Source organism: Passer domesticus, chromosome 21, assembly GCF_036417665.1.
Source record: "Passer domesticus isolate bPasDom1 chromosome 21, bPasDom1.hap1, whole genome shotgun sequence".
In the NCBI taxonomy this organism is placed as follows: domain Eukaryota; kingdom Metazoa; phylum Chordata; class Aves; order Passeriformes; family Passeridae; genus Passer; species Passer domesticus.
In genome coordinates, this window is record NC_087494.1 from 2,826,641 (window position 1) to 2,854,267 (window position 27,627).

Genomic DNA, 27,627 nt, shown 5'->3' on the forward strand with positions numbered 1-27,627 from the left:
TGAAGGATACAGAAGAATTTATTGAAAGCACAAGTACAGACTGGGCACCAACTGCTTCTACAATCTCAACAGGAAATAATGGAGCTACAGAAAGGTACAAAGGTTGTTATAAAATAGTTTTAATTTCATTTCATTTTGCATTACAAACATTCTTTGAAAGAGGCAATGGAATTCTGATGGTGTGTACACTTCCCCTCCCCACCCACCTTCCACAATACTGAACCTGGAATTGCTGTTATCAAAATATACAATACATCTGGTCACCATAAAAAACTGGGTTTTGCTGCCCCTCATGTCTTACAACAGGTATAAAAAAATTATAAATATGTACACCCTTAGTTACTCACATTCTTTACATGCAAACACAGGATCCGAAGGGAGCGCCCGCCGTGCTGGGGGCCTGGTTACCCCAAACCCAGCTGTGATTTCCATGGGACACCCCGAGTGTCCCAGCCCCAGGAGCCTCCCCAGAGCTGGGGAGGGTGATGGGGGGCACTGACCAGTCACCCCAGTGCTGCTGGGCTGGGTCCCCTGTGGGAGGTGTTTCACTAGGGAGGGGACAAGCCACAGACCTCTGGCTGTAAAGGATGGTGGCAGGGCCTTGGGGAGCTCTGCAGGGGCAGATCCCTGGCTCCAGCACAGATTTAGAGGTACCCAAAAGCAGCTGGGGTGATGCTGTCAGCAGGGATTTGCCCTCCTCGGGGGTACCCAGCACACCACAGCACCAGGGGGGCTCTCACTCGGACCTCACATGCTTCTCCAGCATAATTCATATCCTTGAGAGTCCAGGGAGGAACTACAGAAAGTTAAGACTTTTCCAAACACTCAGTGCTAGGCAAGTCAAGAGCTCCCACACCAAGCAAGGAAATCAGAACTTGCAACACTAAGACAATTAAAAAACAAACTTTGGTCCACAATTTGCAGAAAAACCCTGAAAAAAAGTACAAGATTCTTGTTATTTTGCATCCGAACAGGTTGCAGGTTAGAGGGAAATGTAAGGCAACATCGGATCACACGGAATAGAAGGCAGAATGGCCCGGGAAAGAGTTGTAAGCCAGAAAAAAAAATAAAAGTTGTTGTATCATTGGGAAAAACTGATCTGCTGCATTCTACTTTTAATAAATTCCCTTCCTAGAACAACATCTGGGCTTATAGGTTCAAAAGGTAAAAAAAAAAAATCTTTAGCCTGGGTCCTTTTCCTTCTATTTCTGAGCTGTTTGTGCTCATTCTCTCACACCCTCAGCTCTGCTCATCCTCAGCCACGACCTCAGCCTGGAAACTACTCCTGCCCTACAGCTTCAATTACAAAACAAAGAAAATAAAGTACAGTATACACGGGTAATACCACAAAGGAGTAAATTTAGATTACGTTTATACCATCTTATCATTCTATAAAAGGTACTTAAAACTATTTCTTTTGCATATAAAGAGATTAGAATATTTGGTCAACTGGAAATATTGCTAGGCACAGAGGACAGCAACGGCATCAAAGTATAATACAAGGATTCAAACAAAAGCTCAAATGCTGAAGACATGCTCTAAGAACGACGGCGGAGCTACAGCAGCCTCGTTAATCTCCAATTAGGGGCACAAAGGTACCTCTTGCAGGCACCTTTCTAATTGTGGGGTATCCAAGGATTCTCCAAATCCTAGCCAAGCATTTAGGTATATACACACACAATTTTGACAAACTGATTCATCTTCACAAGTGTCCCACAGCGGCTCTTTTGTCCCTCTGTGAGGGCAGAGCCTGCGGGCTCGCTCCTGACACTGGAATGTGATTTGGCCTTGGGAATGCTCCCCCACCCAGACCTTTGCTCAGCCAGAGGCTCTCAGGTAACTCCCACCTGAGTTTGCAGGTGGCAATGACCCACGAGCAGACTGGGAAGTGGCACAGGGCACACGTGGAGATCGAGACACACACACACAGGGGGCAGCGGGGAACTGCCCTGAGTCACAGCCCAAAAATTTCCTTTATCCACTTTGCCAGCTCCCCCGGCTGATGGTCAGGGCAGAGCTGCTCCCCCCCTCAGCTCTGCCCATCCCCTCCCTGCAGCTCGGATGTTTTCCCCAAAGAAGTAGAAGGTTTAAGGCACAGGACAGCAGGTGCACAGGTAAGGTGGGATCAACGCAACCGAGTGTTGTGCTGGGCGGGCTGGGAGCTCCTGGTCACCACAATCCTGACTCCAAGGCGCTACAGTGAATTCACACAGTGGTTTTAGGTCTTTCAAGGCATGGATGGGTAAGGAAATTAAAAAAGGCATCAATGTGAAACCTGATAAAAACTTGTTGGGATCTGCTTTTTGGGGGAGGAGGAGCAGGAGGGGAGGGGAATTTCCCAGAGCAGGTTCCATAGTGTAAACTTGAACTTGTGATTTTTATTGGAACAGTCAAGATTGTTACCCATCACCGCAAGGTTAGCAAGAGGAATTAATTTTCTTTTTTTTTTTTAAAAACCGGTAAACTGATTTCTCTTTAAAAAAATAAAATCTCTGGTCTTTTAAGGTCACTTCAGCTGCATTTTTAAAGTGGCTTTTTTTTTTTTTTTCTGGAATGATGGAAGTTGAAACCCTGGTGTCCAGCCTTTTAAGGTTAAGGCTGAACCCCAGAGGTTTTAAGTCAAGTCCATTTTTACTCAGGCCTTCCCAAGCTCTAAATGGTGGACTTGGAGAAGGACACACGCAGGTGATGGTTCTCCCCCAGGTCATGATTGTGGAGGTCAATGAGGGACTGAATGGCTTCTTCCACAGAGCCCATCTGGATCAGAGCCATTTTACGGTCCTTCCTGACAAGACACAAGTTTCAGGCATGTTTAGATCCATTGCAGGAGCTTCTCCAACTTGATGCAAGTTCTCCCAGCCAGCACAGAATGAACCCCCAGTACCTGCAGCACACTCACTCCTCAGAGGAGTATCTCTGTGGCAAGCACATGCAGCCCTACTGCTCACTCAGTGCTCAAGCCAAGGTTACTCAGGAATTCTTTATTCCAGAGTCAAACACTGTTAGTAAGGATTCTGCTCACCTTTTGACTGGAACCAAGTACTTCCACCCTTCCCATATGAAAAGCCCAGAGTAAGGAGAGGACAGAATACAAAACACTTACTGGAAGAATTTGAATCCTTTGACCATCCCACCATTGCTTGAAAATAACAACTTAAGGTCTTCTTCAGTTACTGAAGGTCTGAAACAAAAAATTTTCCCAGTCAAACAGACGTTGACAGAGCAAAATAATCTCAAAAAACTAATTTTCATGAGAGTTTTCTAAATTCCCTACCAGCAGCCTCTTGGCAAGGCAAGACAATGGAACAGGGAGCTGAGGGAGCTCCCCTGACAGCAACACAAGAGGCTGCAAACACTTCAATACTCAGCCACACAGGAACTCTCCCTGTGCTGACACTTACGGAATATTGGACAGATGAAGAGTGGCAGAAGGAGGAAAGATGTTTTGGAAATTTTTGGAGCCTGGTTTCTTGAAACGATGCAGAGGAGAAGTGCCATAGTCCTTGGTGAGGCCGTGGTCCTCCTGGTTCTCACGGGGCAGCTGCACTGTCTGGTGCTTGGACAGCGTGATACGGATCGGCTTCCCGTGCAGCTTCTGCCCATTCAAGTGGCTCATGGCTGCAAGAGGAGGACACACCTGACTGCAGGCTACTTCAGTTTTGTCCAGACATGAATTCAAGAATTTCACTGCCCTTGCAGACACCACACCCTGCAGGGTCCCTCTGCTTCACTGTGTTCTTTGCTTACATCCCTCTTGCACCCACCAGCCAGCCCAGCCCCAGAACTGCCCCACAGCCACACCCCACAAGGCCTGGATACTTTTGGGTCTTCTGTTAGAATCGAAGAAACCGCCAAAAATAGAAGTTTTAACTACCCATTTTGTCCCTAACTGCCCCGAGTCTGACCCTGCCAAGCTTACCAAGCTGGGCCTGATTCCCATCGGCCATCTGAACCAGGGCATTATCTTTCTTATTAAATAAAATCTTCACCCTCTGCACATCACCATAGACTCCTTCAAAGAGGGAGGAAACAAGAACAGTCTTAGGTAGGGAAACAAAAAGTCTAATTCAACTTAACATCAGCTAATCAATCCAACAGCAAAAACATCCATTCCCAACCAGAACTGATCTCATTCCAACCATGGCTACATATTCTGCTCTAATTAAGGGAATTCTTATATAGCAGAATAATAATGGAACAATACATTAAAGAAAAGACATTGGGTTTCAGCAAAAAGCCAAAATCTTACTGCCAGAAGACTGGACAATTTTGCATGCTCTCACAATTTAAAACTCTTATCAAAGACATGCAAAGCAATAACCCATGCAGAACTGAACCAAAACCAAAGGCAAACTAAATTAAACAGCAAACTAAGTAAAACAATGTAAAACCAAAATTACGCATTCAAAATAAATAAATAAATAAATAAAAAAGGCAAACTGCAAACTGTACATTTCTGAAGTATCAAAAAGTAATCTCAAATTAAATGAAAAAACAAGGTAATAAAAAGTGTGAATAATAACATACCGAAAAGAATAAAGAGGCATTGGGGTGTAACTCTCTTTAGAGAACAGCAGAGCAAGGCAGCGGAGGGACAGGGAAGAGGTAAGGAATCGAAGGGGAGAGCGAGGTTGCACAAATCGTCCACAACGAGGAAGGGCAGAGTCCCCGCAGGAAATGGCGAAATTGGTTGATGGATGATGAAGTTTTCAAGATGGTTAATATTGAAGGGCAGGTTGGTTTCCGAAGAGCAGGGTTTGTTTTATTTTTTTTTTTGGAAGGGGAATGTTTTTTTTATTTTTTTTTTTTTTTTGTTTCAAGCAACAACAGGAAGCAGAAGTACCGTGCAGTCAGTTGGCAAAGAAATTCCGGATCGGGGGAAGAAAAAAAATTCAGGGATGGGGAGAAAAGAAAAAAGTAGCAAAAAACACAGGTCAGTAAATACATAAGGAATATGTAGTGTTCCATCAGTCAGATTTATAGATTTCTACATACAATAACTTGCTTACAGAAACAGTTAATAGGTTTTACCTAGTGGAACACAATGATAAAGAAAAGGCATTTTTACTTCAGATATACAAAGGAGTAAGAGACAGTATCCCTCCAGAGTGACTTCCACAGGCTGCAATAACCAATTCAATTGCAATGGCATTCCCTAAAATTTGACTAAAAGTATTTTCTCTGTTTACAATTATTGACTTCATGGACCGAGTCACAAACAGCTTCAACTGCTGCTTTGGGGTCAGGAACTGCAGGAAGCAATCCATAATACTTGGCTGGAAATAAACAGGGAATGTCCACCTTGGATATCAACCACTGCTTTACACAAACAGATCATGTGGATGAGCAGCTGTACTGCCACAAATCCCACTCCAAGGTCTGCTGGAAGCACTCAGATAAAGGAGCTGTGCCTTGTTTGTAGAGGACTGCTCCCTTCCTGCTCTGTGGCCTGACCTCACTGTGCAGAAACTCAAAGTTCTGGGTCACCACAAGCTGAGATGGGTGAACTGCTCCCACTCTTGTAGAATAAATAATGGAGCCATTTCAGCTCCCACGATTCCCACTAGGAAAACCCCACGGCACAGCAGTCACTCCAGGCAATACTGTCTCTTTACTAACTGGTTGTGGCACAGGTAAGTTTCTACAACACTGATTATACAGGCAGTGGAAAAAGTTTCATGTCTGTTAGTTCACAGCTTCAGTCCAAGTCCCAAAGTCTCTCTAGCCCAAAGACAAGCTGGATGGAGAGTGAAGAGCTCCTCAAAAAAAACCACAGGGCATGAAGTAACTGCTTGCTCCTGCCTAAAGAGAGCTGTGAGAAATCTGAGAGGTGCAGCACAGCCCCTTGTCCTGCCACTGCCATCCAGGCACCCAACAGCTTCCTGGAAACACATTTGGAAGCATCACACTGGTCAGGAATAAATGATGCCTGCAATTATCAGGGCTTATGGTAGAACAAACCAGAGATGAGAGTCCCTGGAATGGCAGAGCAGTTTCCAGGCAGCACGAGCAGCAAATCCCAAAACTGTTGCACAGCCCCTGCTGTTATTTCATGCCCTGGAGAGAACAGCAATGACAGGTAAGAGCAGTCTGAAACATGATCCAATTGGTTCATCTCATTAGGAGTTAAACATTTTGATCATTCATCACATCCAGGCTTCCCCTTTGATCCAAAGAGGTTTTGTGGTGACTCTGCCATCACTGGTAAGTTTTACAGCTTTGCAAAGTGCTATTAACGTGTGTGCACAGTCCCACCAGTTACAGCTCCTCAGCAGAGCCTCATCACTCTGCTGAACACCAGAGGTTCTACACTTTCAATCCAACCAGATCCAGGGGCTGACTGAAGGAAAATTCAAGCCCCCCATATCCAATTCCCTTATGGTGCTATCTTTCATTAAACAAGGTTTTTGTTCAAATATTACTTGCATTCTTTTTAGAGAAATCCAAATATTTCAACTCACTCAGTTAAGTAGAATTGAAAATGTAAACTGTGAGCTGTTAAGGGGTTTAGCTAAGGAAAAACTTCCAGGAATCCTGGAAGGGGGAAATGTGCAAGCACATGGCAGAGGAAACACTGCACAGGTACAAGGTCAAGCTAGCAGGGATCCAGACACTACACAGAAAGAGCAAAGGTCAGCATGAAGCCTCTCTGTAGTTCTGAATTAATGTATTAAAAACTACAACATGCCAAGGAAAAGGAATGGACATGGCTACTCTGTGACCCAAATGACACTATTCCATGGGAATGGTGGGGAGACTCCACACAGAAGAGGGAGGAAGGGACAGGCATTGTAGTCTCTGGGGGACAACAGCAGGCAGGCAGCATCCTTGGCTTTGAACCAAGGAAGAGCAATTTCAATCTGAGATGGACTTTCCCATTTCCCTTCAGCAACTAGAGTACTGCTCTGCCCTGCACCTGGGGCTGTCAGAGCACGGCAGCGGCTGCTCTAGCAGTGCCACTTCCTTTGGATACAGCAGGATTTCACTTTCAATGAATTTCAGCCCAATCCGTGTTCAGAAAGTGAAAGCAGAGATAACAGGAAGGAGAAAAATAAAAAAAAAAGTAAAGTTAGGACTGCACTAACCTCTGGGATCAGATTGCTAACCAGCAGCACGGAGTGCCCTGTCCCAGACAGGCCGGGAATGGCAATCCGTCCTGCTGCAGCCGCCGCAGCTGCTGCTGGGATAGCCAAAGGAGCTAGTGCTCCAGGAACACTTGGAACTGTCAGGCCTGGAAATTAAAGAATATTAACCAGTAAAGAATTAACAGCACGTACTCTAGTGTATTTGCTGCACCAGAAGGGAGAACAGCACGCCCTCTGAACCATGCAAGTCATCATGCCCAAAAGTGCCCATGGAATCCTAAGGGCAACAGGAGCCTCCTCTTCTGGTGCTGCAGGAAATGTTTTGGTTTCTAAGAGGATTTGCTCTTGCAGTGCCTGGTGCTGAGGAGGTGCCTCAGCACTCTCGAGCGTGGATAAGCACTCACAAGCAGCGGATGAGCACAAAGCCTCAGCTCTGCTGTGCAGGGCAGGTGTCACACACGAGGCACGGGGAGGGTCTGTCCAACCAGGGCATGCACAATGTGCTCTCATCACACATGCAAACCACCAGGTACCCTGTGCCACCATCACCCAGCTCTCCCGACTGGGAACCACTGCAGCTGGATTGGCAGGCACTCCCAGACAGCTCCCAGCACCAGCTGGCCCCTCCTGTACCAGCCCTTCAAGGGCAAGAGCTTTAGAGCTCAAGAAGTAACTGCTAGTAGTCAATTCCATGGATTAACCCCCAAATCAGCCCTTCTTGTTTCCTCAGCAGGGCTGGATGTTACCAAAACAGCAACACCTCAACAGCCCACTCTGCTTGTTTGTCATAAGCAAGGAAATTCCATCATGTTGCCAGAGAGCCAACATGGCCTGGAATGCTGAAAACCTCAGCAAGGCTTGTTTAGGCTGGCACTCCTGCAAGCATGTTCAGCACCTCCAGTTTTCAGACCCTTGGCTACCTCTGGAAGCAGCAATGATCTGTTACCTACAGCATGAGCTGTGAACTTTAAAGTTCAAGTTAAATACCAGCTTTCTCAAAATATTTAGGAAAAAAAATGGCAGATTCCTTGCTTCTGACCACATTTACAGCTGTTAAATAGAGATCCCAACCTCTGTAATGACATGAGGAAATTCAAAGCACAAGAACTTATATCTCATCACCACTTTTCCCACATTATTATTTCAAGGTTTGCCTTTATTGTCTCTCCCTTTATGCATTTCTCATCCTGCTTTATGCATTTTCTTCCCATCACCAGGACATTGCCCAGAGGTGCTGCAGCTGCACACAGCATTCTTAGCTGAGGTGATTTACTGCATCATCAGTCCCTTCCATGTCTAAATGCCAGCATTTACATGGCTAACCCAAACAAAACCATCACTACACTTTGATTTAAAACATGAAGATGCTCCAGCTACAGAAAACCTACATAAAATTTCAACTTACGAAATACAGTACCTGTAGCCTGAGGAATGGCAAAAGTAGGAGGAAAGCCAGCTCCAGCATATGGAGGAGAGATTATTCCTGGGGCACCTGGGAAAAACAGACACGTTATAAAAAGATGCCAAACAGCAGGAAAACTCTAAACTTCACAGAGCAATGTAATATTCTGAGTTGGAAGAGACCAACAAGGATTTTCAAGTCCAGCTCTTGGCCATACACAGGACAGACACAACAATCCCACTGTGTGGCTCAGTGTTGTCCAAATGCTTCTGTAACTCTGTCAGGCTTGGTGTTGTGACCACTGCCCTGGGAAGCCTGTTCAGTGCCCAGCCACCCTCTGGGTGAAGAACTTTTTCTTTATATCTAACCTAAACCTCCCTAAACTTAGCCAAAATGTCTTGATCTGTCCTTCAACAGAAGCATTCAGTTGAAAGCTAAACCCTAAATGCCTCTCCTGGAACAATGGACTTCCAGAGATCACCAAAACAATTCCTGGGCAAACACCAGGTGGCACCAGAGGCACCAACCACCGGATTTGGCACTAATCTGATCCTCAATGATCCCCAAATGTTTTACTTCAGTTACACTCTATCCAAAGGTTTTGACCACATACATAAGCAAAAGTTATATTTAATTAAACTACAAAGCACAACAATTGGCAAGATTCATTGGTAAGATTCACTCTACTTACAAAGCACAACTAAGGCACAACAAGGGAAAGCAAGCAAGAAACAAAACCAAACAAAATCCAGGCAATCAAAACAGAAAGGAATTGAAGTCTAACTAGGTATGTGTGTGTAAAAAAGTGTAAACAAGGATGAAAAGGAATGCTGCCTAAAGCTCAACACTTCAACTTAAAAGTACTTCAACTTGACTTATACCTAAATTTAGAGCTTAACCATAACAACCTAAAAAAGAAATAAAACTTAACAGCATTTTAGCCTGAATTATAACTATAACTTGACTTAACTTTCAGATAGCAAATATGAAAAGGGTGTGCATGCAGACAGTCAGTGCAAGATAAGGCACCTTTGGAAAGAGTGAGCCCAGGTGGTGTTTGCAAGGACAAGGCCCAACAAGCACCTCTCAGAGCACAGTGAGAATGAAAAGAAGCAGGGAGGTGTGGCTGGGGGCTCACCATGACACACATACACACACACATCAGCTGGCTTTGTCCTGTTCCCACTTGCTGAGCACTCACCAAAAGCAGCTGCCATGGTCTGGTCCAGAGTGGGCTGGCTGTCCCCAGAGGGCAGGTCTGGGCGGGTGTAGTCCCTGCTCTTGTCGTTGTTGTACTTGACATTGAGACTCGTGAGCTTGGAGAAGTCGATGCGCAGCGTGCAGCAGGCGTTGTAGATGTTCTGTCCATCCAGAGACTGAGGAAACAAAACCAGCCCTCACCCAAATGCACTCAGACCAAGCTCAGCAATTGCTCTCTGGAGAGGGAAGGTGTCAGGCCATGCCATGACTCCACCTGAGAACAGGTATCTCATGTGGAGACAGCTCTGCTTCATTCAGCCCCTCTGGCAGCCTCCAAGTTGCACATGGAAGCAATTCCCTCCCACTCATGCTCTGTCCTTGGGGTAATGTTGGTGTCAGCCCACCCCAAAGCCCACCCTGAGCTTGGATTACACAAGGCAAACCCAAGTGAGAGTAATCCAGGTATGCAGCACTCACCAGTTTGGCATGCTGAGCACTCATGGGGTCAGCATATTGCAACAGGGCCTGAAACTGGTGATTCTTCGTGAATGTGATGATTTTCAAGACTGTACCAAATTTGGAAAAGATCTGCAAGATAATATTTGTGGATCTTATTACATTTCCAGTAAGATAACATCATATTGATCTCTTATTACAAGCAGAAATAAGTCTTTTCAGCCTGTCAGCTTTCAACTGCAGCCCTGAAGGTTTTAAACCACACTGTGGGCATTGCTTGACTGGCATCATGGCATCAGCCTAGAACACACCAGAGTGGCTGAACTGCTCCCTAAGTGCAATTTGTTTATTCTGGGTTAATTAACAGGAATATTCACAAACACCTTCAGGAACTCAACCTCTTCCAGGAATTTCAGGAATTCTTAAATGCAGTCAAGCCTGCAGTTTAAACATGAAGATAACATTAAGCAATCACAGCAGACAGAGGCAACTTTCCAAAATGGCCACTGCCTACACAGCTCCTGGACAGTGTATTTGTTGCCCCAGCCCCAGCAGAAGGATGAGGATCAGCTACTTTTGCTAAACCTAAAGATAACCCAAAGAACTGTAATTGATCCAATAAAGTGGACTAGGACTCAAATCTCTGGAAATTAAAACCATGCAAGACTGGGGGACTAAAACTACCAGCATCTCCTGCAGGTGTATGGCCTCCAGAGAAGCCCAACAGCTCTGTTCAGAACTTGCATTGTACAAACACAAACCACAGACTCTGCAACTACACCAACACACCAGCTGCTGCTGCCCCTCCCTCCAGAACAATCTTCAAGCAGCTGTGGTGACATGTTTTACCTGGTGCAGAACATCTAGAGTGACAGGGTAGAAGAGATTCTCCACAATGATCCTCAGGACAGGGCTCTGGCCAGCCATCGCCATCCCTGCGTCGACGGCCGCAGCCGTGGCGGCCAGCGCCACAGCCCCAGCCTGCACCTGGGTCACGGCTTGCAGAGCTGCTTGGGCACGCTGCAGGACCAAAAGAAACTGTCAGACCCACACTTCTGCTTCCAAAAAACACACAGGCAGCTCTCCTTGAGCTCCCTCTCTGCAAACAGCCTGCTGGATTCAGCAGTGAGCAGAACAGCCACGTGCTGCTGCAAAGGCTGGGGGACATTTGAGACAGAGCCAATAAAGACCACCCCAACCAGTAAGAGCAAGGCAAAAATACCAACTAAATCAACCATGCAGGACTTGTGCTATGGCAAAACCTTGCTCTGCATAAACTGATGCAGCAATGTTATCCCATTTTTTAGAAAAAGGGAAAACCAGGGCTTTTCTGAATCCATCTCCAGAATCCTAGAGAAGGTGGCAAGACTGAAAAATTGATGCACATTTGCCACAGAGATCCAGAAGTGAGAAGTGCCTGGGGTTCTGCAGAGCCCCCTAACACACAGAACACTCGTGCTCCAGCTGTGAGAGGCACCCAACAGCAGCATTCCATCTGCACAGCACCGGGTGCTCTGATCCTGATTGGAATCAGCTTGAAAAGTGACAGCAAAGGGGATGTACTGGCAGCCACCCCTGACAAAGAGCCACAACACTTGAACTTCTTTCCAGTGTTGCTGTCCTAAAATTTGCCAAGAGGCTGAGCTGAAACTAGAAACTTCTTCCCCTCTGCAGAGTGTGTGGTGCAGAGACCCTTAAGGGCTCAGAGCCTTGAGACCTGCTGGGTTCAGGTGCTGCCACCTCAAAGCAGCACCTACCAGCTGTGTTCTGCCACATCATGGCTGCACTCAATAGAAATCTTTTAAGCATTAGAAACAAACATCCTAAAGCACCAGATGTTACTCAAGTGCATGGATCTCAAGCCAGCAGCAGAGGTCTGGCTGTGCGTCCCCCCCATCCCTGGGATGACAATGCAGAGAACAAACTGACTGCTTGGTTTGGAGAGTTGTCTGTCTTCAGCTCCTTGTGGTTGGAGAACTGGATGTAGATGGGCTGGCTCCGGAGCACCGGAGTGACTGTGGTGTAGTAGTTCACCATGGTGTTGGCTGTCTCCTCTGTGTTCATCTCTATGAAAGCCTGGGAAGTGAAACCCAAGAGACACGTTACACCAGGACAGCACCAGGTCACCCCAAACCTCTGGCAGAGCCGTAATGGAGCTGGGTTTTCACAGTTGCATTTACACGTGTGGTTTTGCACATAAAACTGTTTAAAATCCAACTATAAGTAGAATAAATTGGGATCTTCCCTCTCCAGATTTAATGCAAAGCTTCAGTCTCACCCTAAGATCTCCATGCTGTGTGTACTTAGATGTAAATGTCTGCAAGAACATAAAAATAAAGCAAGAATCCAGACTCTACTTCTTTCCAGGGCAGGAAAAGACCCCACACTGCTCCACACCCTTAGGGGCTTCTCTCCTTCAGAAGAGAAATGTAAGGGATTGTAGCAAGTCACTGCAGCAAGCACTTGCATATAATCACACCATGCAATATATCAGAGGCACCTTTTCTTAATTAAGATTAAAGACAATATTTTAAGCAATTATTAAAGTTAGCTTGCTTTTTTACTCCTTAATTTGCAAGACAATTTTAGTTACCAAATTACTGCACACCACCCCCATTACCCAAGAGTATTTCAGCCATACCCAGCTCATTTACTAGATCTGTAAAGGTGTCCTCAATATGCCACGTTACACAGTGGTAACTCAGCTGTCAAGCAAGCCTGAGTGAAAAAGGCCAACTCATGGCACTGCTGTTCAAATAATCCCTGGCCTGCAATTTCCAAACCAGGCCTAACGCTAATTATAAGTGACAACCTGTAATTATGGACTGAGCTCCTTCTGCAGCCTGAAAGTGGTATTTTCTACAGCTCATGGGATAATCACAGAAAAGTAAAATAAGAGTATGCAGGACTTATTGACTCGTAACACACGGCAGCTGTTTAAACAACTTGGAGCTGGTTTCCTGATGACAAACTTATCAAGCCTTTGACACAATCCATGCTTGCAGTTCCGGAGACAATACCTGGTTTTTTCCTTTCAACATCAGAAGATTGGTGACCTTGCCAAAGGGTAAGCCCAAAGAAATGACCTCTGCCTCCGTGACGTCGCTGGGGAGCTTGCGGACGTGGATCACTCGGGATGGGATCCCGGCACTTCTGTTATCACCTTTGAACTTTTTGCTGTCGTTTCCATTAGCTGGTAAGAAGCAAGAGTTACTGCTGATGAGAAGGGTCTGCAAGAAGAAGCATGCACCTCCCACTGCTGACCCACAGGCTCAGCTCCCCAGCCACTTACTGCACTATTACAGAGAAATTCCATAGTCTAAGTTACCATGTGTCTTCAGATTCAAGTTTTTACTCTTTCCCCCCCCCGCCAAACTGCACTATGAGAGTGACACAGCCAAATGTCACTGCAATGGAATCAATTCTCCAGTGGCCATTTCCTAGTTTGTGTAAAGCACACACCCACCCACCCATATTTGTAGTGCAGGTCTGAGCCACTAACCCCAGATTGGTGCTTTATTCCTTTCCACCTGGCCTAGTGTTGTTGGCAGACATTTATTATTATTATTATTCAGCACCATCCCACAAAAGGCCTAGTAAGGACTAAAAATGAAGAGATTTTAAAATTATGACTAAGAAGGAAAATCCAGGCCTCCTTGCAGTATCATAAATTGCTGAGGTTGTTTCCATGCATATTACCTGCAGAAGGAGAGTTGCTGCTCATGATAAAGGGTCCGTTAGTAGTAACACAAGGAGAGAAAAGCTCCTCAGCTGCCCGCTGGAAGAGAACAGATGACAGGTAAATGGACAGCATTTCACTCAATTCCACCCAGGCACTCCTAAAGCAGAACAACTGAGAAAGCTGGAGAGGAGTTGAACACAAGTGTAAGTGAAAACATACTGACAGTGGGCAGTGAAGCTCACCTCCATGAATTAAAAATCAGTCAGATCCTGTTTGGTAATGGAGCAGCACTATCCAGTATCTCTTTTCAGCTCAGCATTAGGGATCTCAGGGCTGGAGTGCTGCTGAGTTGTGTGAAGCCACTACACACAGTGCTGTGCACCAACAGGCACCTTCTCCTGTCATACGTGGCAAAACAGGTTTCTGACTACTCCCATCCCACAGAATTTTCACTCTGAAGCTGCCAAAACTATTTGGGAATGACTTGGCAGTTATGAATCAAAGGTGTGCATTTTGTGCTCCATTCCTGGAAGTGTTCATGCCCCGACTGGACAGGGTTTGGAGCACCCTGACCTGGCAGAATGTATTTTCTGATACAGCATTCCCTGTAAAGTCACCTAAATCACTTCAACTGACCAGGATTGGTCCAACCCAAGCAGCAGACACAAAAAAAATTACTAAGACAAAAGCAAACATGCCTATGAATGACTTCTTAGCACAATCTATACTTGCATACACATCTTACAATCAGCATGGCTTAATTTCAAGTAAATTACATGGAAGACTTTGAATTCCATTGTCAATGTGAGCAAACATGATACCACAGATCTAACACACATGAGCACTTTCTCATAAATTTTTACATTACTCTTCAACAGAGGCGCCACAGCAAAAAGCTTTCATTGATAGAAAAAAGCTCAGAACTCATCCCTGCCTTGGCAGCTCCCACCCACCTCAATGGAAACATACCCTGCTCCACACCATGGCACCAGAAACCCTTATCTTCCACACGCCCTGTATCTGGTGGCACCTGCAGAAACAGGAGCCGTGCAACAACAAAAGCTCTGTGCACTCCCCCAGCAGACAGGCTGGGAAAGTAGGTCACTGAGAGCCCCAGAACACCCAGCTACAGACACACGCTTTGGGTTTTTTTCTTTCCCCCTCAAATCTTGAATTTCTTGTTTGACTACTCACTGCCAGCTCTTCAAAGAGGCTTCAAGGACTTTGATGTCCCGAAGATGAGAATTAGGCCGGGTTCCAAGCCCCTGTTCATGAGCTGCTGCTGGTCACCTGCAAGCGCTGACCAGCTCCCACCAAGGCTCTGGCCTGGGCCTCCTCCTCCTCCTCACATGGCACAGTCATTAGGAATGGGCCTTTTAACAGCTGTTCTAATTAGCACTTCGATTCCTGAGTGCAGCAAGAGGCAAGCTGGGCTGGGAGGCTATTAGACTGTGATCCCATCCTTTGATGACTCAAATTAAGGCATAATTCCAAGGCTAGAAAAAATCCTCTGGTTTGCTGTTAGAACACTCTTGTGCCTGCACTGCTGCTGCCACTCCAGGTATGGCTTTCTGTGCCAGGGCCTGGGATACACCTGGCAGCTACTGACAGGAACCACTCACCAAAACACAGCCCTACCCACATAATCAGGTGTTTCTGGCTTCATCAAAGCCTCTGCATCAGGCCTTAACGGGACTTGAATGTTTTAAAACATCTTCTTAAATATTAACTTGTAAAATTCTGCACATCCAGAACCCTGCCAGTACAAATTGGAGTGTCTGTGCAAACACAGTGGGCAGCTCCTGCAATCCATCATGGAAATGCTGGGAGAATGAGCCACATGTTTGTCTCTCACGCAGGCAACACTAGGAAACTATAAACTGGAAAAACAAGCATTTATACCATTATGGAAAGAATTTAGCCTTCCTAATAGCTTGTTTAAAATATACATTTTAACTTCCTCACAAGCAGGGATGACAAGGATGTCGCTGCAGCCAGGCTCCACACGTCCATGTCTCTTTAAGGAGAGCAATTTCCAATCCACTCCCCTCTTATCTTGGAGGCAGCCTGTGCTGCCCACTGTGACCAGAGCCGGGAGGCAGAGGGGGAATGATTGTTCAACATCAAAAGCAGCAGCAGTCAATTTGTAAGCTTCCCAGCTGGAAGTACATGCAAACGAGGAGGGAAGACTGCCATGGTTGGAAAAAGGCAGTTATTGCAAAGTCTTTTCTCTACACACAGAAGTTTACAGACAGCACTGTGCAGTCACACTGAAGTTATTCCCCACATCTCCCAGTGGCTGCTGAAGTGTGAGAGGAGCAGACCCAGTGCCCCAGGGAACCTCAGTGGTCACCCTGTGCTGCCCTGCCCATGCCTCCCCAGCACAAGGAGGCTGCATGGACCATGACTTTTCATCGGAGGGTGCTCTTCCCCCATTCCTGTTGGAGCTGATATTGGAGAACCACAGGAAATAGTTGCTTTTTTGGAACAACCAAACTCGAGGCAAACTGAAACCCAGTTCTCTATGACCATGCCCACAGTAATGAGCACTCAACAGCCTCCATCAGCTCTCTGCCCTTATACTGCAGGGATCACCAGTCTCTTTCCAGACTCTTTTCTTTCAGTACATGTTAGAAACACTAAACAATTTCTTTAAAACCTTGATATAAATTCAAATGTTTCATACCAAGTACCCAGTTCAGTAGAGGCAGAGGAACCAAAGCAAGCCTGGTTGGTTGAACAGGTTTAGAAGTGTTTCTCACCAACAATGTGCCCACTGGGTATTTTGAATTATACTGGGAAAGACAGGAGAGAAGTTACTGATTCTGAAGTTTCATAGAATTTAATTTAGGTTTAAAACGGAAGAAACCCAGCCAAGGGTGTGAGGGTGCTTGGTGCTCACCTCTATCCACCCACAGCACTGCTTCTCTCCCTGTTACACTCCAAGTCGTTCAGGGAGGCCCAGCTGCACTTCAAGGCACAATTCTCCAACCCCCAGCTCCCATCCCTGCTCACAGAGGCATTAATTACACTGACATTTCTGCTCAGCCATTCTTTTACAGCTGGTATTTTTATGACGAGATTAGCAGAAGCCACAGTGCACTCGCAGCACATCAAATTCCTCATTTGAACTAACAAATCTCCCCTTCCTGTTGACTGAAAACAACCACCACTTCTGGAGTTACACAGCCAGATCCCACCTAGAGCAGAGTAGGGCTGTTTCCACAATCCAAATCCCCAGCCAGCAGCACACTGGCACCAGGGAAACCCTGCTGGGAGGGGTTTCCATGCCAGCAGCCTCCTCTGGCCTGATGCTCCTGGCTACAGAAGGCCCCTTGCCCAAGCTGCACTAATTTAATCACACACCGTGCTCCAGGCAGCCCTGCTGCCAACAATTCCCTCATTCTCTTTTCAGACTCAGGGAGAGACAGGCTGCTGCAAGGTACAGCTTAATATTTCCTATCTCCCCCAGTTGTATTTTTGACCACGCCCCAAACTCTAAGCCTTGCCTTAAAGTTTTAATAAGTAAAGCCTAAGAATTTTTAGTCTGTCCAGGCTCTTCCTTAAAAAGCAACAGCTCACTCACATACACTACACACTGCCAGTAGGATTTTACCTGGCTTACAACACTTTGGAATGAAGCCAGAGATTGTCTCAGCTTCTATCAGCACACCTAGTGCTACAGAAATTCCCAGCTGCCCTATATAATCCTTTATCTACTTAAGATCCAGCACTTATTTTAAATGGATTACAGTAAGTCAACTGCATCCTGCCTGGGCAAAAGGCTAGAAACAAACACAAACTAAACCACTATAAAATATTTATCTCAAATCAAACACAAGATATTAATCAGCTTTCAGGGAGAAAGCAAAATTAAAGCAAAGGCAAAAAGACCACACGGGAAGGAAGGGGACAATGACCAAAAAGGCCAGAAGGCACAGGCTGGTCAAGCTCAAGATCTACAAAAAGCTGTTTCTCTCCTTGCTTTATGGAGGAAACTCTATGGAACAGCAGGACTGGATGTGGAGCACCTTACACTGCTCTGACAGACTTGGGAGAGCAGTACTTTGAGAGGGAAAAGGTGGATTTTGGAGGCAAGCAGGCCATCAGCTAACAGGCACATACAGAAAGCAAAGCAGGGAGCAGCAGCACCTGGAAACCCCCTCTGAAAAGAAATCATAAGAAATCTGTCCTGTAAGAAGCCAGAGCACATGGGCATCGTTGTTCTTCACTTTCTCTAAATTTGGAAAAATATTGTAGAGCAAATAAAAGACCACTGTAATACTTTCAAAAAAAATGAGTCAGACCACTGAGCTCACAAAAACCTTCTGCTCTGATCAAAGAGGCAAGAAAATGCCTCTGAGCACAGGAGGAGCAAGTGGCTCATCAGGGGCTGTCCGAGGTCAGTCCCAGAGGGATGCAGGAATGCTCTGATCCTTCAGTTCACAGCTCAAATCTCTGTGAAGAAACTATTAAGAGAAATCCAGTCTGATGACATCATCATCACACTCATGTTACATTCCAACATTTTTTGCTGAGAGATTCGAGATTCAAGAATGGAACTAAATTTAAACTACTAGGAAGGATGCCAGTTTTCCTTGCCTTCCACCAAAGACTCATGTCCAGCACAGCTCACTTATGTTTCCCCTCTATTCCCCTCTCCTGCCTCCAGCACTCTTTAGTCATTTAAAGCAGTGTGAAAAACATTCCAATTTGGGTCACAAACAAACCATGAGTCAACTTTTTTTGTGAAACACTTCTGAAGAACACACACACACACCTGCATCCCCAAGAGTCTCCAGGAAGCTGGGAAGTTAAAGCCAACACAAAACAACTTCAAGATTCCACAGTGTGACGCTGCTCCCACTTTGGTGTCACTCACACACTGGACATAAAATTTATCATTTGATCAGAACCAAAGCAGTTTGGATCAATTTATTTCACTAAATCGCTCTTGGCTGATGTACCAATTCAAACAGAAGAACACATATACCATTAATCAAATTAAGTCCACTCCAGCAGTCAGCATATTCCATGGACAGTGGATCTGTGGCAGAGGCATCAGCCTATCTGGCAGGCACAGGGGACACTTATTTTCAACCCACACTCTGCCAAACACCAGTCACCTGCCACTTGAGGCTTTTAAAACTGTTACAGCCTCCCTCTGGACAAGACTGAGGCTGATATCCCTACAGAGAGCCAATGGCAGGCTCCCCACTGGGATCCCCAATGCACACACACACTCCCAGCCCCTCTGAAGCTGGCTGAGATGGTCAGAGCATGGCAGTTTCCTCACACAGGACTGCTGCAAGTGCCAGCCCCGTTTCTAGAGCTGCAGACAGGCCCTGGAGTTCCCAAAAGCCACCAGACCCTCTAGTGCTGCACCTGCTCACCCTGTGTGCTTTGGCAATGAGCTCCATTAGAGCTCGAGCACACACCAGGCTCGCAGCAAAGCCGGATCCTCAACCCACTCATCCGTCAGCCCCTCCTAACTTTCCTTCTCAGTCTTTGCTACTATGGAGACACCCTGTGAAACAAACCTGCCCTTTGAGCAAATAAAAGGTGTGGCCAGTTTAAATAGCCCAAAATTCCTAAACTCCAAGTGCTGCAGCAATGCAGTCATGCTGGCTCGGTAGGGCAGCACACGCCCAGGCTTTATGATCCACCGCTCCCAAGCTGAAATTTAACTACTCAACCTTGAGTTTTCAAGCCATTGCCACGGAGCAGAGAGGCCTTGGCAAAGCTCAAGAGAAATCCTATCAGGGAGAAATAGTGCTGGATGAGTCACCTCAGGAACACAGAACTCATGGAAGGATATTTCTGCCCCATCTGTCGGGGGGGCAGTGGAACACTCGGGTTTAGCAGGAACTCTCCAGGCAGCACAAATGCACCTGAACTGTGGCTGTGCAGAGGCAGCTCCACAAATGGGGTGGCTCAAACAACTGGGCTGGCCCAGCTGGGCACAGCATTCAATGTGTTCTCACAGGAAGCTTGGAAGAGTTGTACCAGAGCCATAAAGAAATAATACTTCCTCTTCCTGCTGGTGTGAGAGGACAGCAAATGCAGCACCAGCATACCTGCGTTTTCCAGTCTGACAGTACCTGAAACAGATGTCAGAGAGCAGAGTCCATCCCCACAACTTAAAAATGTACAGCTGAGTGAGCTCACATGTATTAAATATTCTCTTTGTTTTTTTAACCATCACAGACTGAAGTCAAAGCAGGCCTGAGGTTTAAATCCAGTATTTTCTAAAATCATTTTATTACCAGATACATGACCCACGTGCACAAAGCAGCATGCAGCACTCTCAGGTGAGATGGAGCTGTTTGGCACACCCAGGTGACCTGATGCCACCCAGCAGCCACTGCCACCCCTGTCCCCTGCCACCAACATGTGGTTCCCATGTGTGCTCACGCCTGATGGGGAGGCCACAAGAGCCAGCTTGTTGCAGCCTCTAACTAAAACCATAGGAGGGGACTGGAATTTCCTCACAACATTCTTGGCCCACTGCCTGAAGCCATAATTACTGTTCCCATGGCAAAGATCCTGGCTTCACCACAAATCACTTCTATGCAGTCAGCCTGTATCACACTCCAGCAAAGCCTGTTTTAAAAATTAACTTCTCAAACGCCACACAACTGCACTTTTGGTTTCTGGAAGGGAAATCTTTCAAGCAGAGCTTGACTTAGCCAAGAAACGATGGGATTATTCAGCACCTAAACTATTCTGAGACTTTTCCAATCACCAAAATGCAATTTCACTTAAAGAACAGCAACGTGTCACAGTTCATCCTCTCCCTAGTCCTGCTCAGAGTGTGAAGGAACAGTGATATGCAGGGAAATTAAACAAAGGGCAAAGAGACACAACAGAGTGAGACCTTGATCAGACTACTTGCAAGAGGCAATTGCAGGGTCAAAGAGCACCTCAGAGCTCAAACACCGTGCCTCCATCTTAGGGCCATACTTCCTCTTCAGAGCAGCAGTGAAATTATGGGAAGAAGTAAGACTTAGATCATGTGTTTCTGATCTGCAGGACATTCCAGCAGGCTGTGCATCAGGAATCCCCACACCAGAACAGCAATGAGCTTCCTAAACAAATTCATCCACTTTAAGCTAAGGAGCCTGGAATGGCTACTACAATTACACCTGATTAAAAACAAGACCATTGGGCAGTACAGTACTCAGAAGAGCAAGCCCTTGGAACACCTGGGGGCTTCTTAAGTTAAAGAAACTAAATTTAATTAAGACCTCGGAAAAATTAGTAAGTGGGTGTAAATACTCTTGATATGTAAATTAAGGATGTGAGAATTTTTTTTTTAATGCCAGCAGCCTGCCTTTTAAAGCAATAATATTGAGCAAACTGAAAAAAAACTGACTTTCATAAAGTCTTCAAGTTCCAAGTTAAGCTCAGCACTCAGAGAAAGACACCAAGAGGCCACTGGGAGTTTGCTGTGACACACTGCCCAGCAGTGGTTTGAGTCACAGGCACTTTTCCCACTTGTCTGAGCCAGCTTTGGGACATTCCAGTCACAGTATAGATCATGGACAAGGTTACTGGGGGCTCAGTAGATATCACTGAGCACGGCAAGAGCTGAGAGATTTTGGGGACTGTCATCTTCCAACACCCAAACAAATTCCTACCTTCTCTGTACATACACATCAGGAATAAGTAAATTTCCACCTCAGATTAAAAACCACTTTCCAGCTCAGATCTCCATGGGTGACCTGGGAGTTCAGCCAGGAAGGTCTCATGAGCACAGGTGACAGCATGGACACCTCAGTCTGTGCTGGATCCCAGAGCAGGGGAAGCTGTCTGATGTGGCTGACCCAGGCAGAGGATGGGAGCACAGGAGAAGCTTCACTTGGCTCTCAGAAATGCACAGACTCCAATTTATCTACAGAAACCCACGACACCCAAGTACTACCAAAGGGAATCCTATTACAAGAGCTACACCTGCACATTCAATGATTTAAACACAATCAGACAACGTGGCTACAGCAAAAATCAGTTGAAAGCTTACCTTTACCAAGATGATTCAGCTTTCCTGCTTGCTTCTGCCACTCTTTAAATTTAGATTCAACTTTCTTTAAACCTGTCTCGTCGGACTTGACAAGAAACCTCACGTTCCATGCACAATTTAGTCTCACCCCTCCCTACCTGCTGTCTGACCAGCACAGTTGTGGGTACAATGCTGTCCCATGGCAGAGGTGAAGGCACTCAGAGGGGATTGCTCCCAGACCTCATCTGACTGCAGCCAGGCTCTGGAATCCCCCCAGATGGGTGCAATGAGGCAGGCAATCCCACACCCCAAAATTCCAAGCTTCACTGAGATCTACAACTACAGTTTCAGAAGCTTCCTGGTTAAGTTTAGTTATGTAAAACCGCTTTTAAAAGTTACAAATTACACATTGTTAAAAATCAGGGGACCTTAACCAACACTAACCAGTTTCCCAGCAGATTATGTATCCAACTGCTCTGGGGATGCCTTGGTCCACCTTTCATAATGGCTATGAACTATTAACCAACCTTATTGTCCAGGCTCAAGGCTCTCTTCCTCACATCCTATGGCAAACTGAGCTCCTTGCATCAGTCAGCACTTTTACCCGAACCAGACACTATCATTAATTCAAATTTGAGATTCCTGCTCCTGAGCAACCTTTCCCCCACAGCTGTTAGAGCCCCTTCAGACCCATAAAGCACTGCCAGGCTGTCTGTGCTTAACACAGCTCACGCTGTACTTCCAACACAAAGCTCTGCTGGCCAACAGCACCTTCTGTGTGATGCTCCAACCCCATTCTGTAGGGCTGCTGGTGCTCCCAGTGCACCAGCCCTGCTCCACACCAGTCCCTGGCATCACTTCCCTGGCCCTTGTGAGTGGCAGCTCTTGGTCAGGTGCCACTCAGCCGCATCACCCACAGCCAACACACACACAGGGCTGAGTTCACTGCAGTGCTGACCCCAGAGTTACAGCACTGGCCCAGTCAAACCCTAACCCTTGAGCCCCCCTGGCCTGGCACGCTGCAGCTCGGTGCCGATCCCGGTGCCTGCTGCCACCCACGGCCACCAAGGAGCCTCTGCCAGCACTCTGAGTCTAGGGCTAAGGCTGCCCTTTCCAAACCTGAGTCTAGAAGGGCAAAGGGCATATTTACTGTACCCACAGGAGATAAAAATCAGCTGCTAAGCCCTCCCTTTTGTGGCAGGAGGATTTTTGACATGTAACTGAGCAGGAATTCACACAAACAAAGGAATGGAGTTCTCCAAAGGAAAAGGACCAGTTTCTTCATGGAGAAGCATTGTCTAGCACACAAGTAACAAGCATGGCTTGACATTTTAGCAAGGGAAAGGGCTGTTTCTAAGTGCAATAAAGTTGATCATCAATGCCTACATGACAAGAGCTAAATGCTGAGCCATATCACAAATTTTAAATGCATATGAAACTGAATTACCTTCTGGTTAAAACCAATTTATGTGGTACCAGAAATAACCCTTTACAGCTGAAGATCTACATTTGGTGAGGCTAAAACTAGGTAAAGATGCTGAGCAGTGTAAAAAGAGAGAAAAAGTGAGAAGTGCCTACCTTTGTACCAACTGTTATATCTTGGACAATGCTGTAGAAAAAAGAAAGAAAAGGATTAAAAAAGTTAGATAGGTTTGCCACAAAAATCCAGCATAGTTTACAGTAGTAAGAAAAAAAGCAAGTCAAAGTGCACAGTTGTCTTTGCAGGTGAGCCAAGGACAGTTTATACAAGGAAAAATTATTAGATGGTGATGGTGGAGACCCAAGACCCAGCAGTGCCAGAAAACTGCAGCTCTCCCACTCCCTACGGCAGCACCTGCTCCTCCTGCAAGGGCACGGGGTGGGGGTGAACCCCCCGAGCCCAGCAATGTGACCTCAACTCTGACCACACCGAGAGGAAAAGCATCACGAGTCAGCTCTGTCACCAACATCCCCTTCTGAGGTTCCTGTCCCCGACACCCACAGAGCCCCAGCAGGCTCTAGCACAGCTGAGAGAACACCAGAGCTCCGGTGGTCCCAGGGCCAGAGCCCAGCTGTGTCCCAGCAGAGCAGGAGCCAGGGCTCACAGCAGCCCTCATGCCACGCCAGCACTGCCAGAGCAAGGCCAGACCAGCAGAGTGCCCAGAGGTCGAGGCAATCCCAGCCTGGGGTACACCCTACAAAGGACTCCTCTACCAATTCTACAAAAAACTCAATTATTAAACTCCACCTCAGACACTTAAGTCTCCTAAAACAAAGACGAAAGATGAAAAAGAGCATCACACCAGATCCCATCAGCACTGAACACTCCACACCACACCACACACCTCCTTACAGCAACGTCCACTAAAGCAGTCAGAATGGCTTGCCTACAGCCTGGCATCTTGGACCTGGGAGATCTTCCAGAGCCTTAGAGCACCTCCATGTTACTGCTTCATGGGAGTGCTCCAGACAGTCTAAGAATTTAGTTATACCCTTGCACTGGTGATTGTATTTTTTTGTAATAAATTCCAACCCCCTGTAAAGCAGCAACACAAAACGCAGAGCAGAAAGGAACCCTCTGGACTGCCACGGACACAGCCCTGCCTGGTTCCACTCCTCTCAAAGAGCAGAGCACAGGATGCAGCAGTGGCCAGCTGACTGACCTGCAGCAGCCCCACAGAGCAGGGGCACACAACAGGCACAGCAGTCCTTAAACCAACAATAAGAAACCTGAAGTACTCAAAACCAACTCTACATGGTGATTTAACGCGAAAAAAGGTGCATTTACTAGTTTTTGTTGCCTCTCCTCCTGCAGCAATCCTTAACTTGCACCAAGTCCTGTCCGACATCGTTGGGCCACTGGAGTGTCCCCAGCTTTACAAAGGAAGCGCAGAGCCAGCTCAGCTCCTGGCAGTTCCTCTTCCCCCAAGGTGCCGTGTCATCACAACCCAGCCCTGCAGCTGGAGGCACGGCAGCTCCGTGTTTTCCAGGGCAGTCCTGGGAGAAGGCCGTGGATAGCTCCGTGTTTTCTGAAGTCCTGGGAGAAGGCCGTGTGTGACAGCCCAGTGTGTGACAGCCCGGCTGCACTGAGGGTCAGCTCTAATCACTAATGAAACCCATCTGCATGGAGCACTCCAAGGAGCCAGCATCCCCAAACACAGCGCATTCCGCAGCTAGCACATAAACGCTAATCCAGGCGTTTCCAGAACCTTAAAAAAACTACTGCCAACAAAGCACAGCAAGAGCAGGGAATGCCCCAGCTTCCCAAACTCCAGAACTTACCCCAGAGCAGTTTCTCCCACTTCCTGTTCCTCCTGTGGGCCTCTCACACAGGAAATGTTTTACATAAAGTGCCTTAGCAGGGGATGGCATTTAGAAATATGCAACAGGAAGAGTCATTTTATTTGCCAAGAACTGTCGATTCCTGGGATCTTGTTGTAACCCACTTGATAACACATTTCACAGGAAACAAGTTTCAGAAGTATTTCAGAATTTTTATTCAAAAAACATGCAACGTATTGCCAGTTCACACACCCCCTCAGTAAATTATCCCAAGCTTCTTTCTCCTGTCCTGCAGCCTCCAGGAGGGGATTACAACTTTTCCCACTTCTAGAAGAAGAGGCAATAAAGCCCTTCATAAAAAAAATATTTTTCCCGTGGAAAAATTGGGAGAATTCCTATACAACAAGAGGAAAAATTAAGCAGCACCAGTAAAACCTCCAGGTCATTTTCCAAAGCAGGATTGCCCACAAGGACTCCTCGCATGTTTTAACAAAGCAACTTATTCAAAGGGGATCATTCGGGCACAGCTCAGGATCATTTTTGGGAGACAGAGATGGGAGCAGCCTTGAGCCAGGGGCCACTCACTGCCAACTCGGCAAAACCTAAAACTATTTTCCGAAGCAGCTTTTTAAGTTTTAGCAGGAGACACTTTCACAGGGCAAACGGATCCTGCACCACCGGGATCTCCCAAAGATGAGGGGTAACTGAGCCTCATGTTACACTACAACTTCTACATTCAAACAGCAACTACTTTAACACGCACAAAACATCCGCCTTCCCTGAAACTACAGCTGATAACAAACCGATTTTTGCCACTAGAATGTGTGATCTCATGTGCTGAGAATCTGTTGGGTTTGTTGATTTTTTTTGTTTTTTTTTATACCATTCAACTCGATGAGCAACTGGTTAAAAGCAGCAAAGCAATCCTAGACTGCAAAAATCGTAAGATACAGTACTTTTTACGGGTTTTAAGATGAAAACAACACTGAGACGCCACCTTTTCAGCGTGTAAAAAAGCCCAGACATGTGACTACGCCCAGACCAGTGTTCTGAGGCAGAAAGCGAGAAGGCACTAATTTGGGCTTCCCGTACTTACGGCTCTGAGAAAACAAACTGCTTACTCGGAGGCCTTTAGAAATATCTTAACTACTGCTAGCTAGAAGAAACAAAAAACCACATCACTAAAAAAAAAACCCCACGCCAGACAGGAGAAAAGAAGCACGGAGAGCTCGTTTTCGAGAGAGATCCTCTGATAAAACAGAGCGAACTCTGCCGCAGAGAGGCCCGCCGGGCGGTGGTTAAAGAGGAATCGACGCTGCCCAAGATAAAAGTTGAGCTCTGGAAACTCCCCGCGTGCGGAGGGAAGTTTTCTTTCCCGGAGTTGCGCGGGACAGCGGGAGCGGGGCTGTACCTGCGGCGCTCAGGTGAGGCGGCGAGGGAGCCCTGCCCTGCCCTCCTCCCCCCCAGCGAAACTTGGGCGAGCGAGAACCGGTCACAAAAGGAGCCCGGCGAGAGCCCCCCCCGCCCGCGGAAGCGCCAGACAATGGGAGGGAGCGCGGCCGTGAATCAGCGCCCGCCGCCCCGCCAGGTGCGCCCGCCCCGCCCGCTCCGCCCCCGCGGGGCCGCGCCCGGGCCCCCCACCCGCCCCCGCGGCGCTCCCCGCCCGATCAGCCCCGGCGGGTCCCCCCCCAGGCCGGCAGCCCCAGAGCGCTCCTCGGCCGGGACCCCCGGAGCCCCCTCCGGGCGGGACCCCCGAGCTCCGCCCGGCCGGGACCGGCGGCGCGGTGGGAGCGCACGCGGGGCCGGCTCGCACGAGGCGGTGCCCGCCCCCGCTTCCCCCGCCGCGCGTGGGGAGGGCTCCGGGCAAGGGGGAGCGGCCGCCACACGAGACCCCCCCGCCGCCCGCTGCCCGCCCCGGCCGCGCCCGTGGGCCCCCCACAGGTATCGCCCCAGCTCCCGGCGCGGGTGCTCGACCCTCGCACCGCGGGAGGGGCCCGGCAGCGCCGCTGGCGGCCCCGGCGCGGCGCCGGGCGGGACTCACCCGTCCATTGCACACGGAGACGACCCGTCGGGAGCGGAGTGGAGGCGCCGCAATAGCGGGACGAGCGAGACCGCTCCGTGTTATAGACTCACAAAATGGCGGCGCCGCCCGGCCCGCCTCGCCCGCGCCGGCGCTCCATTGGCCGGCGGAGCTGTCACCCTGACGGGTGGGCGGGACCTCCCGCCTCCCGGGGTTGGCGCCGCGGCTCCCCGCGCGAAGCCGATTGGCCGCGCCCGGGGCAAGGGGCGGGGCGATCCTCCGGTGCGCGGCGCCATTCGGTAGGCGGAGGGAGGCGGCGGGGAGGAGCCACCCTCAGAGCGGGAAGGAGGCTGGGATGACGCCGGGGGCCGCCATCTTGATTGGGGGCATTGCACGGGAGGCACGGCGCTGGGCGCCATCTTGGGTGCGGGCAAGCGGGTCCCCCCGCGTGCGCGTGGCGCGGCCCGGGGCGGCGGGGGCGGCTCGGCCCCGCCGCCATGTTGGGGGCGGGCAGGGGAGCCG

General features: G+C 47.8%; 1 protein-coding gene across 3 annotated transcripts; it reads right to left on the reverse strand.

The window, feature by feature from the left end:
- On the reverse strand, window positions 1-27,292 carry PTBP1 (polypyrimidine tract binding protein 1). 3 transcript variants are annotated; one of them, XM_064396133.1, is made up of 15 exons: window positions 27,127-27,292; window positions 23,403-23,433; window positions 13,843-13,921; window positions 13,164-13,336; window positions 12,073-12,219; window positions 10,993-11,163; window positions 10,165-10,275; window positions 9,689-9,863; window positions 8,503-8,577; window positions 7,086-7,231; window positions 4,528-4,561; window positions 3,920-4,012; window positions 3,402-3,618; window positions 3,104-3,181; window positions 1-2,785 (listed from the first exon to the last, which is right to left on the reverse strand). In XM_064396133.1, exons 1-15 carry the CDS (start codon window positions 27,132-27,134, stop codon window positions 2,653-2,655), a joined length of 1,671 nt encoding a protein of 556 aa, XP_064252203.1. In that variant the 5' UTR covers window positions 27,135-27,292; the 3' UTR covers window positions 1-2,652. The 3 variants fall into 3 exon arrangements, with proteins under 3 accessions (XP_064252203.1, XP_064252204.1, XP_064252205.1); XM_064396134.1 differs by lacking the exon at window positions 27,127-27,292 and adding an exon at window positions 26,182-26,225; XM_064396135.1 differs by lacking the exon at window positions 23,403-23,433 and having other exon boundaries at window positions 27,127-27,211.
- Between the last annotated feature and the right edge of the window lie 335 nt (window positions 27,293-27,627).